The 15901-nt window shown below is 41.7% G+C and overlaps 1 protein-coding gene across 3 annotated transcripts in view; it reads right to left on the bottom strand.

The window, feature by feature from the left end:
- Nucleotides 1–15901, bottom strand: part of Ptprg (protein tyrosine phosphatase receptor type G) — a 667714-nt gene that overhangs the window by 50824 nt on the left and 600989 nt on the right. For 2 of the 3 annotated variants that reach the window (XM_090323299.1, XM_090323309.1), the window contains one exon: nucleotides 10004–10090. The exons of the other annotated variant lie outside the window; for it this stretch is intronic. In XM_090323299.1, the coding sequence (XP_090179425.1) occupies nucleotides 10004–10090 (87 nt within the window). The remainder of the gene's footprint in view (nucleotides 1–10003; nucleotides 10091–15901) is intronic. 3 annotated transcript variants of the gene reach the window in all.

The raw sequence follows: 15901 nt of genomic DNA, 5'->3' as shown, positions 1-15901 counted from the left end.
GAGAAAGCGAAGGAAGGAAGGAAGGGAGGGAGAGAGGGAGGGAGGGAGAAAGAGAGGGAGGGAGGGAGGGAGGGAGAGAGGGAGGGAGGGAGGGAGAAAGGGAGGGAAGAAAGGAAGGAGAGAAGGAAGGAACTCTATTTCAAAAGCCCTGAATTTCTAAATCTACTACATTTCTAAAAACATAAAGCTATTGGTAAATAGACCCATTACTACCCAAGTGTTAAAAGAACATACTGACATGTAGATTTTTTTCTTCTTCTAGAAGGTAGACAGTCTAGCCCGTTTCTCAATAGCACTAAAGGCTCCACATTATCCTTGGGGGACGGGGGCAAAAAAGCAGTGTGTACTGAAGCAAATCACACTGGCGTGCCCCATGTGCTGCTGTTTATAATGGATTTTCCCTGGAGCAAAATAACTCTGTGATTGCCAGAGAAAAGCACACAACTGGGGATGAGAGTCAGAAGCTGGGAGACAGCCCTGTACACCTGCAACAAAACATGGCTGGGAAACTAGCTGCAGAGACTGCGGTGGGGGTGTCTTTCCTTAGTATGTATTTCATGTTCATTACTATTTCCTTAAAATGAAGATTTGAAAGCATCCAGCAAATGTCTATTCAGCACCCATGACACACCATGATGTGCAGATAATGCACTCTTAACAACTGTCCACAATCTTCAAAATTATTCTGTAAGCCTAGCTAACTGCTGAAGAAACTGAAAAGAATTACATAGGAACACATCATCATCTATGTAAAGAAACTAGGAAATGATCAAAGGCGGGGGGGGGGATAATAAAATCACTCCGTTATCTTCTTTGTGAGAGTCTGTATTCCCTACTTTCGGGCAAAATCTTTTTATCTACTTTTCTCCATGGACTGACTATTTCTTGGTTATCTTCAGTGACATTGGGAGGATAACCAAGGCAGCCAGGACCTGTCCTCATGACCTCTACCTTTTTATAGGAAAACCAACTACAAACAACTCAAGCTTCAAACAGCTGGAAGTTATGGAGAAAACGTAGAATAATGCAGTGACAAATGGTGGGAGTAAAGGGCCCCCAATAAAGGGCAATGAGTTTGGTAAATGAAAGGGAGATCACCAACCTATGTGTATCTAGTAGCTAAAGGAAGACTTCAGGTTGACTCTGGCAGTGGATAGATGGAAAGGAAGCCAGTGGCAAGAACAGAGGAAGGCTGCAGCAGGAAGGACTTGGAAGGAGGTTGACTCAGCGTGCAAGACCCAGCAGGCCTTACAAGTCTTCCTTGGAACCTAAGAGCATGGGACAGTCAGGGAGAAAGCAGAGCTCCAGGCCATGTACTAACATAGGTTCATTTCTTCCCAGAAGCTCACTGAGGCTGCGAAGTGAGGAATGGGTTATAGGAGTTAAGGAAGAATTGAACAGAGGGATTGACACAGGCCAACTGTTGGACTCTCCAGCAATTGTGAGCAAATGCCCATGTTCTATTTTATTTGCAAAGGGTCCTCGCGAAATATTTAGAAAAAATTCATTATAACTGCTTTTCATTTTGTACAGGGCTTTTCCATTTTAATATTCAGATTAATTTTTAATATTTCATAACATTTGGACTTCATTTAATGACATTTTTTTCCTGCTTCCACTAAATACATGAGTGGACAAAATTTATACTCACTATTAAATCATGATAATCTTGTTCATCAACACAAAAAAGTATCAATGACAAATAGTCCTTTTGGTACATTTTTTTGTGATAGTAAAGGTAATACACTGGTGCATGGTATCCCTCATTTTGTTGTAATTAGAATGTGCCTATTATTTTTGTTGATCCTGGTTGGCTTACTGATAATCCACGTTCATTGTTAGGTACTTCCCCTAATCTCCATCTGAGGTATTCGTGTATGAGTGTGATATGTGTGTGTGTGTGTGTGTGTGTGTGTGTGTGTGTGTGTGTGTGTGTGTGTATAAATGGCATTTGATACTTATTTCAGTATACTGTTGGAATTTTGGAGAGTTATAAAGAATAAACCTCTCATCAGAGTTGATGCCAAAGTGGGTATAAGCCAATACTGTGCATATCTCTTTGCTTTAGGAGTTTTCTTTTTAAAATATCCACACAGGTGAAACCCACTCCTGATGAGTCTTGCTGAGTAGGTTCAGGTAAGCACAGCCTGTTAATTTAGAAAGCTCTCCCCACAGAAGGCCATGTACACTGTTTTTGCTTCATAACTACTGTGACAAAAGGACACAGGTTCCCGAGAACCTCCAGCGCTGTCACTAGGAAGCCATTAAAAAGAAAATAGTCTTCAATGGAAGATACAATAAGAATTATGATTGGGGTTGGGAGTTTGGCTTGCCTAGCATGCACAAAGACCCAAGTTCAATTCCTTGGTGCCACATACATAGGAAAAAAAGCTGGAAGTGGTGCTGTGGCTCAATTTTAGAGTGCTAGCCTTGAGAAAGCCCAAGGACAGTGCTCAAGCCCTGAGTTCAAGCCCCAGGACAGGCAAAAAAGAAAGAAAGAAAGAAAGAAAGAAAGAAAGAAAGAAAGAAAGAAAGAAAGAAAGACAGACAGACAGAAAGAGAAAAAAAGAGAATTATGATTGGTCAGAAAAGAATTCACGTGATCCCCTATGGGATTAAAAAAAAACAGTCAATAAGACTTCAAGAGTATTTCATAATCATTTCCAATGCAAACACAAGGATTGTGTGGCACATATTTGAGTAAGACTTTCAAGGTTTTCTGTTGTATATTTGTTAAAGTGTTAAGTTCTTAGAAATACAGTGGCATTCTTTGATGATGTTAGAACAGTGTTCTGCTATCCACGCTGAATAAAAGGCTTTTGGCTTAATAAAGACTATCAGAGCTATGCACTGGTAGATCATGACTGTAATCCTAGTTACTCAGGAGGCTGAGATCTGAAGATCATGGTACAAAGCCAGCAGAGACAAGAAAGTTCCTGAGACTCTCATTGCCAATTAATCACAGAAAAAGCCAAAAGGGGTGCTGTAGCTCAAGTAATAAGGAGCTAGTCTTGAGCACAAAGGAGCTCAGGGACAGTGCCCAGGCCCTGAGTTCAAGCCTCAGGACCTGGGGAGAGGTGGGGGGAAAGGGGAAACTTATTGGTCTTCCATAAAGACTTATATTTCTCAAATAAAATTTTTCCCTCTTAAAGTTATTTTTTAATCTGTTCTGTGAATTCCTCTACTTGTTTGCTTAGCTAAGTTTATTTTGATTTCTATGAAGGAATTATTGAGATGAAGAACTTGTCAGTATTTACTTAGCTATTTACTTGGTAGTATTCTGATACACTAAACCCCAAGTATTTCCCATTTGAGTAAAGTTGGAAAACACTATATTATATAGCTTTCTAAAACCCATCCCCAAGAAACAGTGAGTTATATAAGATCTTCACTGAATGCTCTCAGGTTGGCCTAAGGAGACAACTCAGTGCACATGATTTTTCATCAACAATTCAAACTTGATGGGTATATGGAAAGAATGAACATTAGATGGAAGATGAGAATCTGTTGGCTCTTAAGTTGGTTTCACATTGGGTATGTTCCCACACAGTGAACATTCTGGATACTGAGTTGAAGAGTTTCCCATTTACAGGTACACATGTGCTAAACAACGAAGCCGCTACGTACCACCCAAACACATCGAATGCCTGAGGATGGCTGACATCTCACACCTCTGCACATCTCCACAGAAGAGTTCTAAGGAGACAAATGTGAGCAGACTTCCTGTATTTTTCATTCACACATCCTTTCTGGAAAACCTACATGAGCTATCTTTTTGAGAGAGATTTCTAAGAAAGGCTTGACTGGAAGGCAAGCGGGTAATATAACCTGTCCTATCTGGCAGCTGGTCAGGTCTGTGTGGATTCTAATTAGCAGCTCCCATTGATCTTAAACCCACATCCTATCCCTGTCATCCTGATTTGTTTGGTGTCTGATGGCCTCATAGTGGGAGATGACACGGTGCAAGGGTCTACCTTCCAAACAGTCCGTGGGACATGTGAGGCGGAGGATCAGGACTGAAACTTCTAAAAATAACTTTCTATTCTTTCAAGTGAGCATGCTCCTTGGAGGGCAGAGACTTTCCCAAAGATCAAAAATTCTACTCTTGAACCAGGCAATAGTGGTTCATACTTGTAATCCTAGCTACTCAAGAGGCTGAGATCTGAGTGGCTCAAAGCCAGCCCTGGCAGAAACGTTCATGAGACTTTTACCTCCAGTTAACCACCAGAAAGCTGGAAATGGAATGGTGGCTCAAAGTGGGAAAAGTACTAGCCTTGAACAAAAGGTGTTTGGGACAGCACCCAGGCCTTAAGTTTGAGCCCTATAACTGACAAAAAAAAAATCTACTCTTGAGAAAGCAGAGCACATGTGTGGAGCAGTCTTCTAACCAAAGTGTCGTGAACATCGACCCTTATCAGCTGTCAAGCTCAACTCTGAGCTCCCCACGGAAACACACACACACAGCCAGCACATGGTTGTGTTTAATTGGCCTTACTGACTAATGACACATACTCCACACATACAACACAGCTGCTGTGATGGGGCTTTGCAAGTATTAATATACATTCCCATTAAGGGAGGTTTACTCTTTAAACACGATGGAGTCGATGACAAATATAGGCAGAAAATTCTCTAGATATTTAATGTTTTTCCTCTCCCCACTGATTACTTCCAGGAAGCTGACACACTCTCTTGGCAGAATATCCAGAATGGTCAAATTTCTGGGTTGCCAGGCATGGGCTTGGAAGGGGGTTTCCCCAATTTGAATGAAAACTAGCCAAACGTTGCTATTCAGAGATCAGAAATCAAGTCACTATCTTCAAATTAAGCTCAAGGGTTTTATAATCACATCACTGCAAGTTTGCTAGCAGTGTGTAGTGCAAAATCCTAATTGTAGACTCCAGCGGGCAGTTGGCTGAGCGGCTGCTGCATATTAATTAAGCAATCTTAACTGATTTATAGACTGCCCTCATTTAAATTTTCAGTGGCATGCCCACTAATAACCCCATTTATTCTCATGCTGAACAGAAATTGCATTAATATTTACTTTTGTAAATGGATCGGTTGCAGTGGGCCTTGTATGAATAAGAGTCACTTATAAAGTGCTCACATGCCTTTAAAGAAGGTGACTAAGAACGGTACAGAAAAAAATAATAATTAGGGGAAACGTTTGCAGAAATTTAAGTGGCAACTGGGACAGTAGAAGAGTAAGACTGAGTATCACTGAGCTTTCCTTCAGAGAGGGAAAAGTTACTCTTGGGCTCCACTTGGAAAGGAGCCCACTTTAGTTCTAAGTTGAGATTTTTCATATACAACAACTCATTTGCTGTTAAGTTTTCTTTGCTGCATGTTAAGTGGTTCAGTTTCTACAACTGAGTTTACCCTGGCAGTATCTTCTCAGGAAAGGATCGTCTAGGAAGGAAAATTCAGAACCCAAAATATGCTTCAGATTGGCATATTTCCTAAACCATAAGTGGGGACATGAAAACTGACTGTGCTGTGGGGGCTGGCCTGAAAATCCTGGGGTGTCTGTCACACCCCAGTGATTTTAGTCAGTGGGGTTGATGAGATACATAGAGAGTAGGAAAGGAGGAAGGACAAGAGAAAAGAATAAAATAATTGGAAAGGTCAGCAGGTATGAGAGGAGCTAAAATCTTATATGAGAAACGGTTTCTAGATATTCTGGATTTCACTTGGCTATCAAATGTCCTGGTTCTTACCTCTTATAGGTGGGGGGAGAAAAAAAATATGATCTATGCAAGGAGAATTTCAGTAGATGATTCAGATTGCCAGCAGCTAATATGTAAATGGGAGAAAATTATCGAATTATAGATGCTAGTTGTCTTAAGGCAATAGGTTATCGTGTTGCTAGGCATTAACTTTGACAAGAGAGCCTTGCAGATATACTTCAGTCGGAGTGCTGGTAATACTTTCCAGAAGTTGGACAACAGAGGTTACTTCCTCCATGTTCTGACAAAGCTAGAATCTAACTTTTTAATTTTCTTTTACAGGTATTGGGGGTTTGGGTTCAAGGCTTCCTAATTAATTGTTAGGCAAATGCTCTAACCATTGAACCATGATGCTAATCCTGTTTTTGCTGGTGGTTTTGAGATAGAGTATCCCAAACTATTCTGTCTGGGCTGACTCTGAACTATGATCCTTTTGATTTTTTTTTTTTGGTCAGATATGGGACTTGAACTCTGGGCCTGGGCATTGTCCCTGAGTTCTTCAGCTCAAGGCTATGAACTATGATCCTTTTGTTTATAGCCTCCTAAGAAGCTAAGATGTGAGGCATAAGCCACCAGCACTGGCTGTATATCTTTAAAAAGAAAATACAGTCTGGCCAGGTTAAATTCTCAATGATTTGAGATTTTTCTATTAAAATATAAATCCATAAATTACTTTAAAAAAAAGTAAGCTCAGAATGGAGCTTATCTAGTTATAATTCACAAGTCTAGGGTAAAAAACTAGAGAAACACTGGATTACAGAAAATTAAAAGAATTTTAGTTAAAAAGCAAACTATAGAGCCAGGTACTGGTGGCTCATGCCTGTAATCTGATCTACTCAGGAGGCTGAAATCTGAATATTGTGCTTCAAAGCCAGCCCAGGCAGGCATATCTAACCCATTCTGAACTCCAATTAGCCATCAGAAAACTAGAAGTGGTGCTCTGGCTCAAAATGGTAGCGCACTAGACTTGAGCAAAGAGCTCATGGAGAGTGCCCAGAGCCCGAGTTAAAGACTCCCAAAAAAGCAAAAAATCAAACTACAGATAACATAAAAACATTCTTGACTGAAAAAGACCAATAATAATGCAAAGGGAAAACTAGTAAAAGGGAAAAGTTGGAGGAAATACAAACAAATGGTTCAACTTCACTTATAATAAAAGGAAATGTACTAAAACTATACTGAGGCCTGAATTCCTTTCTATCTATTAGCAACAACACTAATCCACTAGTGGGACAGGAGTATGTTCACACAAAGCTAACAGCAACCTACCTCAATACTCTACCACAGAAAACAACAGGGTATCCTCCATCAAAACTACTATGCATGTACCCTGGCACAATTTTCTGACTTCATCCTACACATGTACTTTATATCTACCTTATCAATGGACACATGAAGTTATTTGCTACAGGGAATATGGTTTGTAAACAACAGAAGCCTAGGGATAGCCCATATGAGATTTCCTAAATAAATCACAACATATCTGTATAAAATACCATGCCTTTGTAAAAAAAAAATAATGAATAGGGAGACTAGAGAAACATCATGGTAAGTGCAAATGTACAGTGCGTGGTAACAGACGCAGTACTGTTCCGTGGAAAAGCGGAATGCATCTTCCTGTGTGCTTATGTCTCTACCAACCTCTGGAAGAACCGTGGGTAAACTAGCCAGGGGGATTATTGATACAGGCAGGGAACACAGTGAGTGGGTACTGTGAGAGATCCAAGTATATATGACATTAAGTTTTTAGATGGCATATTTTATTGAGCATTAGCCACTCAAAGTTTTTTTTTTTTTAAGTTCAATACTTGCACATGACATGTGGAATTTTGTCCTCTCCTTTCTGGGAGAAATAACCAGTGCTTTATCTTTTTTTTTTAAGGCTCCAGGCACAGTCCTCCCTCCAGTCAGTAGAGAGCTAAGCACCTCAGAGAGGCAAAGGGTTGGTTAATGCCACAGGAAGTTCATGCACTAGAACTCTGATTCTTTGGGTGTCTCCTGAGTCATTCTCCTCTGATCTGTGGTCATACTGTGGACAGTAAGAGGAAGAGAAGAGGCAAAGGGAGCAGAAAACGAGGCTGGTGGAAGTGATTGCTGGGGCTACTCCAGCCTTCAGTGGGAGCCAGGCAGAGGAGGGGGCAGCTGGATGGTTGACAGAAGCAGCATGAACCTGGGACAGGTGGCTGCAGGTCAAGCACAAGGGATGGGAAATGGGGGTAGAGGTGGGAGTATGGATTGGTGGTCTTAGGTACACAGAACCCTCAGAAGACAGCCTCTGAACCCTTTGAGGATAGGATCTACCTGGCCCACTTGTTCCTTATGGAATACTAAAGCTCCACACTAAGCAGAGAGAGGAGTTCAGTCAGTACTTTCATGGCTAGAGTAGAGGAACCAACTCGGTCTCTTCAGTGGGATATGGCCAGGACATGTAACTCACCTCCTCACAAGTTCAACTTCTTCCTGTCCTGTGGGTCACATATCCCACATTAACCACTTCCTATGTGCTATCTCATTCTATCTCCACAGCATGCCATCAGTTCACCTATTTCGAGACAGGGTTTCATGATGGAGCTCCCAGGCTGGCCTCTGACATTTTTTATGTCTCACTCTCCTGAGAACTGGGATTATAGGCGTGATCCACCACACCCAGGTTCAATGGACTTATTTTTCAGATGAGGAAATCAAAGTTCAGAATACTTAGTCACAGAGCCAGGAAATGGCAGACGTGAAAGTAACCACTAAATCTCATTTGAGTCAACAGTCCACCATTTTTTTAAAAAGCTACTACACTGTAAAAAAAAAAAAGCGCGAATACACTATTCAACTTATAATCAGGTAGATTCTGGTCATCCTCCTACTATGGTTCTCAACTTAGACATACATGGCACTTATTTGTGTTCCTTTCACTCAGCAGCAGAGAAGAGATTACAGGGTCTGGGTGCCTTGTAACAACAATACAGTCGCAAAGCATCATGGGTCTAATCAAATTGTCTACAGTACGACAGTACTCTGTTCACTCTCATGTGGGGCCAGGTATATTAATGGGACTATCCAACATTATCTCTGGGGAGCCTCAGATGCATTTATCTCTATATGATTTATGAGGTGATGCTGGCTCTTGTAAGAACTGTACTAAAAACCACATTTCTTTGACCTGGATAGAAGAATTCAAGTGATCTCCAAGTTTTCCCTCTCTGAAATAAAATCTTTTCAATATAAAGGTCTAAAGAAGAGTTTCTATTCCCGCCCACCCCCACCACTCTTTTTTAAACACTGGAGCTTTGAACATCTTTTTATAAATAAGTAAAAAAAAAGATCATGGAAAGAAAAGCATAATTATACTACCAATCTCTGCCTTGTGTGCAAGATAGACAGATCAAGAATTTTCTCATTAATCTGTCAAATTTTCCATATAGACCTTTTCACATGTTATCTGTGTATATGACTATAGTGGATAGATAACTAGAATTTCATCTCAGTAACCTGATTTTACTCACAACCAGTAAAGACCAATTCGCACATAGAAAAAATTCAAATATAAGAAAGAAAAGGGCTACTTATGGCATTACATAAGGTCACTGAGTGAGCCATCAATTTAACCTTAGAATCTTACATTCATATTAAAGAGTTTGCTTAAAATAAACTTTATGTACCTATGATGAGGTTCAAGTGTGGTAATTAAAATTGTTTGTTACAAATTTCTCCAGGTCAATCATTTTATGGTCTTTAAATCGTGTACAACTTATACAAAGTTGCCCTTTCTGATGAAAAAGCTCCTGATAAATCCATACTTGCCCCATTATCTCTCCATTTTCTACTCTTCAACCTCTAAATGAATGGCAACACTAGAAGATGGGTGGTTTTTTTTTTAATGTATAAGGCTAAGTGCATGCAGAGGCTCCGAAACATGCAAACATCTGAAATTGTTGAAAGAAAATGGATGCAACATACATAGAGAACACACCCAGTATGCATCAATCTAGAAACAGAGCAAAAACAAAAATACCTCCCAACCCACGAAACAAAGCAGAGCAAGCATATGCAAGACATACTGAAACGGCTACCCGCGAGCTAAAGTGGTATTTTGGGGCTTTTTTTGCATATCTTGCTTTTGAAAGTCGGGGTGTAACAGGTGAGGATAAGCGTTTGCTATCCAGAAGACTTTTTAAAACCCCGTGGCAACAAAAAAAAAAAAGATAAAAGATAAAAGAAAAAGAAATTCAGCAAGCCAGTCCCGGCGGTTGAGAAACCCCCATAATCTTGACCGCCCTCACCTGCTCCCCTTCTCTCCTCTCTCCCCAGAAGAAGGCACTTCACGGAAACGTCTGGGAAAGCCCTTGGACTTTACTTTGTTACACCCTCTGAATGGATAAAAAACAAAAGAGAACAGGTGTAGAAGACAATATTTGCAATTGGCCACCCAGAGTTCCACACAAACACCCTCCCTTCCCCTTGACCAGAAGACCCCCCCACCGCTGAGGTGGGGGAAGGAAGCACACACTCACAGACGCCAGGTATCAGGAAGCTCTCTGATGCAGAGACAAGAAATGGGAAATAGTTCTCTTCTAGGCAGTCTTTATATATTGGAAGGTGGCATTACTCTGGTACTTTTAACAGGGATGACTTCTTCATCCTGGTATCTGCTTGTCCACCTCTAGCACATCAAACTACCAGAGGGGAAGGCACGTGCCACTGGCCAGTATCCTATCTTGTGCTGCAAATTTTTCTGAATTTCCTTATGAGACAAGTCTAGGGTTTTGTCTTTTTTCCTTACACATTTCTGTCTTCTTTGGATAAATGCTGTTCTGCTACACAGTATAGACTATACAGTATACCCCAGGGAGATAGGAACAGGCAGTGCCAACTTATTATTATAGGACAAAGTCTGTGTGGTTTCCTTTTGAAGTGTAAATAATCACAGCCACTATGATTGGCTCTAGACTCTAGATATATAACTTCTGCCATACATGAAAGAATAGTTAAATGAATACTTAAAAGTATTTAATTGTATTTTATCACTCACATTTCCTGGACTGGAGGAATTCACACTGAAATGACTCCTATTTTTCCCAGCGTCTGCAATCTGAAAATGATTCCCCCCCGCCCTTTTAAAACTAGAATCTGTAGGTGTTATCTTTTCTGGAATCCTGCGCATGAGTATGAAGTCAGGTGGATAATTCTGCTAACCACTTTAGCAGCTTTTTCCTTACCTAATTCTTGAATAGCAGGCTCCCTTTCCCAGTCCCATTGTAAAAGCTTTTAGTTCGATAATTATTAAGCTACATATTGGGTAAAAAGTCCTTGGCAAAAGAGCCAAAATGTAGAGAAGAAAAGAGTTGGGAATAGGACACAAAGTAGGGGGAGTGGGGTGACAGCAGGAATTCTGAACTTCTTGTCTCCCTCTATCGAGAACTTTCTGGCACTACAATGGCTGTCCTCTAAACATCACAGATACGCTGTGTGGCTACGAACATTAATCTGAAGAAATCATGAGTGTGTTGGAATGTTTTTACAAATTTTCATAGAAACTTGAAACTTGCAGCTTCCTAAAATATTTAGACTTTTCCTCAACCCTTAGCCCTACTCAGAATTCTGCCAGATTCACTCTTGCAGGAATTTTGGAGCAGAGCCGCCATCTCCGCAGCTTTTTTCTCACACACAATCACAAGCGCTTAAAACTACCACCCGTAAACTGACAACACTTCACTGAGAAGCAAATGTCATATAATCAATAATTAATATCTCCAGCCATCAAGGGGGAGGGTTATCTGAGCCAATGTGCAGTACAATCAATAACGTTAGGAAGGATGAGGGTGAATCTTGAGAAATTCAAAGAGAGGTGGTTTTCAGTTACTTTAAGAAAACGAAACCCTATACGAAAATCTCCCTTTTCCTGATAAGTGAACCTGGTTTGCAAATTCATCCACCACTTGCCTAGCACAATCGGTCGCTGCTGTTTTCTAAGTAACATGATGCATGTTGAAATGGTAACCTTTCTGTGTATCCTTCCCCTGCTTTTGTCTAATAACTGTGCGTTTGCCTGTTCCAAGAGCTTCTACGAGCATCTCCGGGCTGACTCAACAGCAGGGGGCTGGTTACTATAACAACTGACATCTCTTGTGAATTCTAAAAGGCTCCAGAGTAGCCATTTGGGAAACAGTTATTGAGCAAAAACTTGCTTAGAATCAATGCTTCCATGTTACCTAGAGTTCCCTCAACAGTTACTTGTCTGGAGAGGAAGAAGAAGATTAAAAAAAAGAAAAAGTTCAATTCTCATAACAGCTGGAGGCCTCGAAAGTCTCCTTCCCAATACCCCTTTCAGCATCTCAGAGCAAGATGGTGTAACACCACAGTGCCATCACGAATGAAAGGGCTCTAAGACAAGCCATATTTTGGCACCCTGAAATGTGCCTTAACTCTCCCCACTGGCTTGACACATTGTCAGGCTCTGAAGAGCTGAATGGTAAAAATTCTAATGATGAGGGGGAAAATAATCTTGAACTATGGCTACAGATGCACGTTCTGGGAAGAGATGGATTGCATAGGCAGTTACCAGTTTTAAAAAGAAAGACTGATATCCCGAACACCTATGGTCCATGAAATGGTCTTTACAAAGAATTTATTCAGTATGCAAAGTCACTGAAAATGACTTGGAAGCTTAGGTTTTTTTCTCAGCCTGAGAGTTGTTTTACATACAGTCTACCTTTTGATTCTCATTTAGACTGAACTTGGGGCCTTTGCACATTGGGGCCTTTGCACATGTGGAACCCCCCGTGGAGAACATCCTGTGAAGGTGGCCTGTGCTTTGAGCGGATGAATGGAAGAGTGGTTCCAGGAGCTGACTACACACTCCATTGCTGGGGGCCGAGTAACGCCATGTCTAACTTAGAGCTATAGAGTCGGTAATCACTTTCTGCTGAGAGATAAGGCAAGACACAAGAGGCAGGCACAAGACTTGATTACCATTGGTTACAAATGTGTTACTGCTTTATCACTCTCTGCTGAGACCCATAGTGAGGGTATATAGCTGGAGGGACTTCCTGATTAGGGGGGTTTTGCGGGGGGATTAGAGATTCCTGACTTGGCGAACCTGCCTGATACATCAATTTGTGCTCCGGAGAAGGAGGGCTGGGCACGGGCGGTCAGTGGGCCTTCTCCTCGCACAGCTCGTCCTGGTCGGGGCATGTTCTTCCTGTCCCTCCTGCTGATTGAGAGGGACCGGGGAAGAAAGACCCCAACAATCCATGCCTATGGGTCACCTCCTACGCAGCATCCTCTGCCTGTGCATCTGTCCTCACATAGCCCACACATCCTGTTCTCCAAGCCCTCCCTGGCTCCAGTTCCTTTCCACTGCACTCTAACCATGGTCAGGTCCCTTCTACAGCATGCAGTTTCCCGTGCTCATGACTGTAGCCCGGGGAGTGTAAATCCGCCCAACTCCCTCCAAAAGCTATAGGGCCAGCAGAGGTAGAGCAGCATCAGTACATACTGCCCAGCTGGCAAATGACTGACCAGCACAGAAGAGCAATGGGGTCAGCTCTGTCTTGCAAGTACCACAAGGAAATTCTAAGAGATTAACATGTGTGGATCTTACAATTCACTGCAAGAATTCAGGAAGCTGGGACTGATGGCACATGTTATTTTCAAAAGAGTCAAGGCTTCAAAAGCAACATGTGACATAAAACTGATCTAGAGACCACTAGGCTTGTGGGATAATGTTTGTGTGCTCACTTCTTCCACAAGGACATAGAAGGACCTTCTGTAGGACAAGACATTTGTCTACTGGAGAGGCTCGTGTCCTGCACAAACTTCATGTGTAAGAAGTGATGAATAGATGGAGAAAAGAAGGAGTTAGCAATAAAGGTAAGCAATGCAAGGTATGATAAAACAGAAGCCTAGGAGGTCCACAATTTCACAGAAATCATTTCCCTATCTGGAATCTTTCTTCCCTTGGGACCCGCATGCTACCAAAGATGACTGCTTTTGAAATAAAATATACCACATGGGGCCGGGAGTTTAGCCTAGTGGTAGAGTGCTTGCCTAGCATGCATGAAGTCCTGGGTTCGATTCCTCGGTACCAAATACATAGAAAAAAGCTGGAAGTGGTGCTGAGGCTCAAGTGGTAGAGCTCTAGCCTTAGAAAGTCCAAGGACAGTGCTCAGGCCCTGAGCCCAAGCCCAGGACTGGCAAAAAAAAAAATAAAAAAAATAAAAATAAATAAATAAATAAATATATATATATATATATATATATATCACATGTATTGGGTGTGGTTGCTATACTCCTGTAATACCAGATGCTTGGAGGCTGAGGTAAGAGGATCCTGAGTTCAAGGCCAGCGTCTACAAGACCCATCATCCCCAAATACAATTTTAAAAAGGGCTAAGGATATGCATATAGCTCACCATCTAGCATGGGTAACCCTGGGTTGCATCACTAAGCATTTAAAAAGAAAACATTTTAAGTAACAGGTGCTTTATATTAATCTACTATGGGAGGGTTTTTATTAGCAGTGTTTCTCCTTCGCTGTCCCTTCGTTGTCACCTTGTTGGGAAGAATTCCCTCTTAGCACACTGGTCTATTGGTGGCACTGCTGGGGTGGGGATGATTGAGGCAAACACCAAATGCAAAACCAGTCATCAGCTAGCCAGGATGGGAAGTGCAAGCTTCAAGAGACAGCAGCTACCTGCTTGCAGCAACTCTGAATGGTGGGAATACAGGGAGGACCTGCGTTCCCATGAGTCACACATGGTCAGTTATTGCTGGGGCACAGGCGGCAGGCTGTCATGTGACCGAACTCGACTTTCACACGCATCTGTCTGTTTGCCTGAGCGCCTGTTATGCCAACACCAATCCCCCACACATTTGCGGTTTGCATCCCTTCATATTTATTACACTCTGTCTCCCACTGAACATCCAGGGAGGGAAAAAAAAAACACTGCAATGTCAACAAAACTCATTTGTTTTCATGAAGAGCATTCTTAATGAGGAGGTACCAATACATGGCAAAAAAAAAAATATCACTGAAAGTCTGAGATGTAACATAGAAAAAAAGACTCTTTTCTATGTGTGTATGAAGCCACATTGGTCTGACTGAATTTGCCAGAGAAGTGACTTATAAGCTCAAGAGTTACTGGATCAGAGCAAAGAAATCTTTCTAATATCAAAGGTGAACAAACCTAAGTGGGATGTTACAATTTCCCTGGAGGAAGTTTCTAGTCCTTGGGTCCAGAATCTGTGTACTTAGCTCTGACTTACCTGAATCTGAAAAGTAAAGCTGTTTTATCCTTCTGGAAGGCCTTTCCCAACTGGAATTATTACAGTCAACAAAGATACTATGTCAACAAGGGAACCATCACTTGGGAACATGATAGATCAAACAGGTAATACTCAACATCAGAATCTCCACAAAGCAAGCTGAATACAGTGGCTCACACTTGTCATTCTAGCTAGCAGAGAGGCTGACATAGCAATGATGGGGATTCTAGATCAACAAAAACAAAACAAAAAAAATGTCTGCAAGAATTCATCTTAACTAGCAAAAATTGGACACAGTGGTACATGTTTCTCTTTTCAACTCCATGGAAAGCATCAAGGGAAGGATCTTGATCCAGGCTGGCCTTCATTTTCTGATCTGCATAATGAAGATAACAGGAACACTGCTGAATACCATAGCTCACGCCTGTCCTAGCTACTCAGGAAGCAGAGATCTGAGGATTTTGGTTCAAAAGCCAGCCTGGGAAGAAGACTCAGTGACTCTTATTTCCAATTAGTAAGTACTCTCGGGCTTAAAAAAAAAAAAAAAGCCAGAAGTGGAGCTCTGGCTCAAGTGGTAGAGCACTAGTTCTGAGCAAAAAAAGCTCATGCCAGGCCGGGAGTTTGGCCTAGTGGTTAAAGTGTTTGCCCAGCATGTATGAAGACCCGGGTTCGATTCCTCGGCACCACATGCATAGAAAAAACCCAGAAATGGTGCTGAGACTCAAGTGATAGAGCTCTAGCCTTGAGAAAGTCCAAGGACAGTGCTCAGGCCCTGAGCTCAAGCCCAGGACTGGAAAAAAAAAAAGAAAAAGAAAAAGAAAAAAAGCTCATGCCTCTGAGTTCAAATCCCAGGTCTGGCACACATACACACACACAGCATTATATCCTCAGATATAATCTTATGAGCACGAGAC

Source organism: Megascapheus bottae, chromosome 2 (assembly GCF_031878675.1).
Source record: "Megascapheus bottae isolate mThoBot1 chromosome 2, mThoBot2.hap1, whole genome shotgun sequence".
Classification (NCBI taxonomy): domain Eukaryota; kingdom Metazoa; phylum Chordata; class Mammalia; order Rodentia; family Geomyidae; genus Megascapheus; species Megascapheus bottae.
The sequence above is the reverse complement of the archived record's forward strand: the minus strand, read 5'-3'. Positions and strand labels throughout refer to the sequence as shown.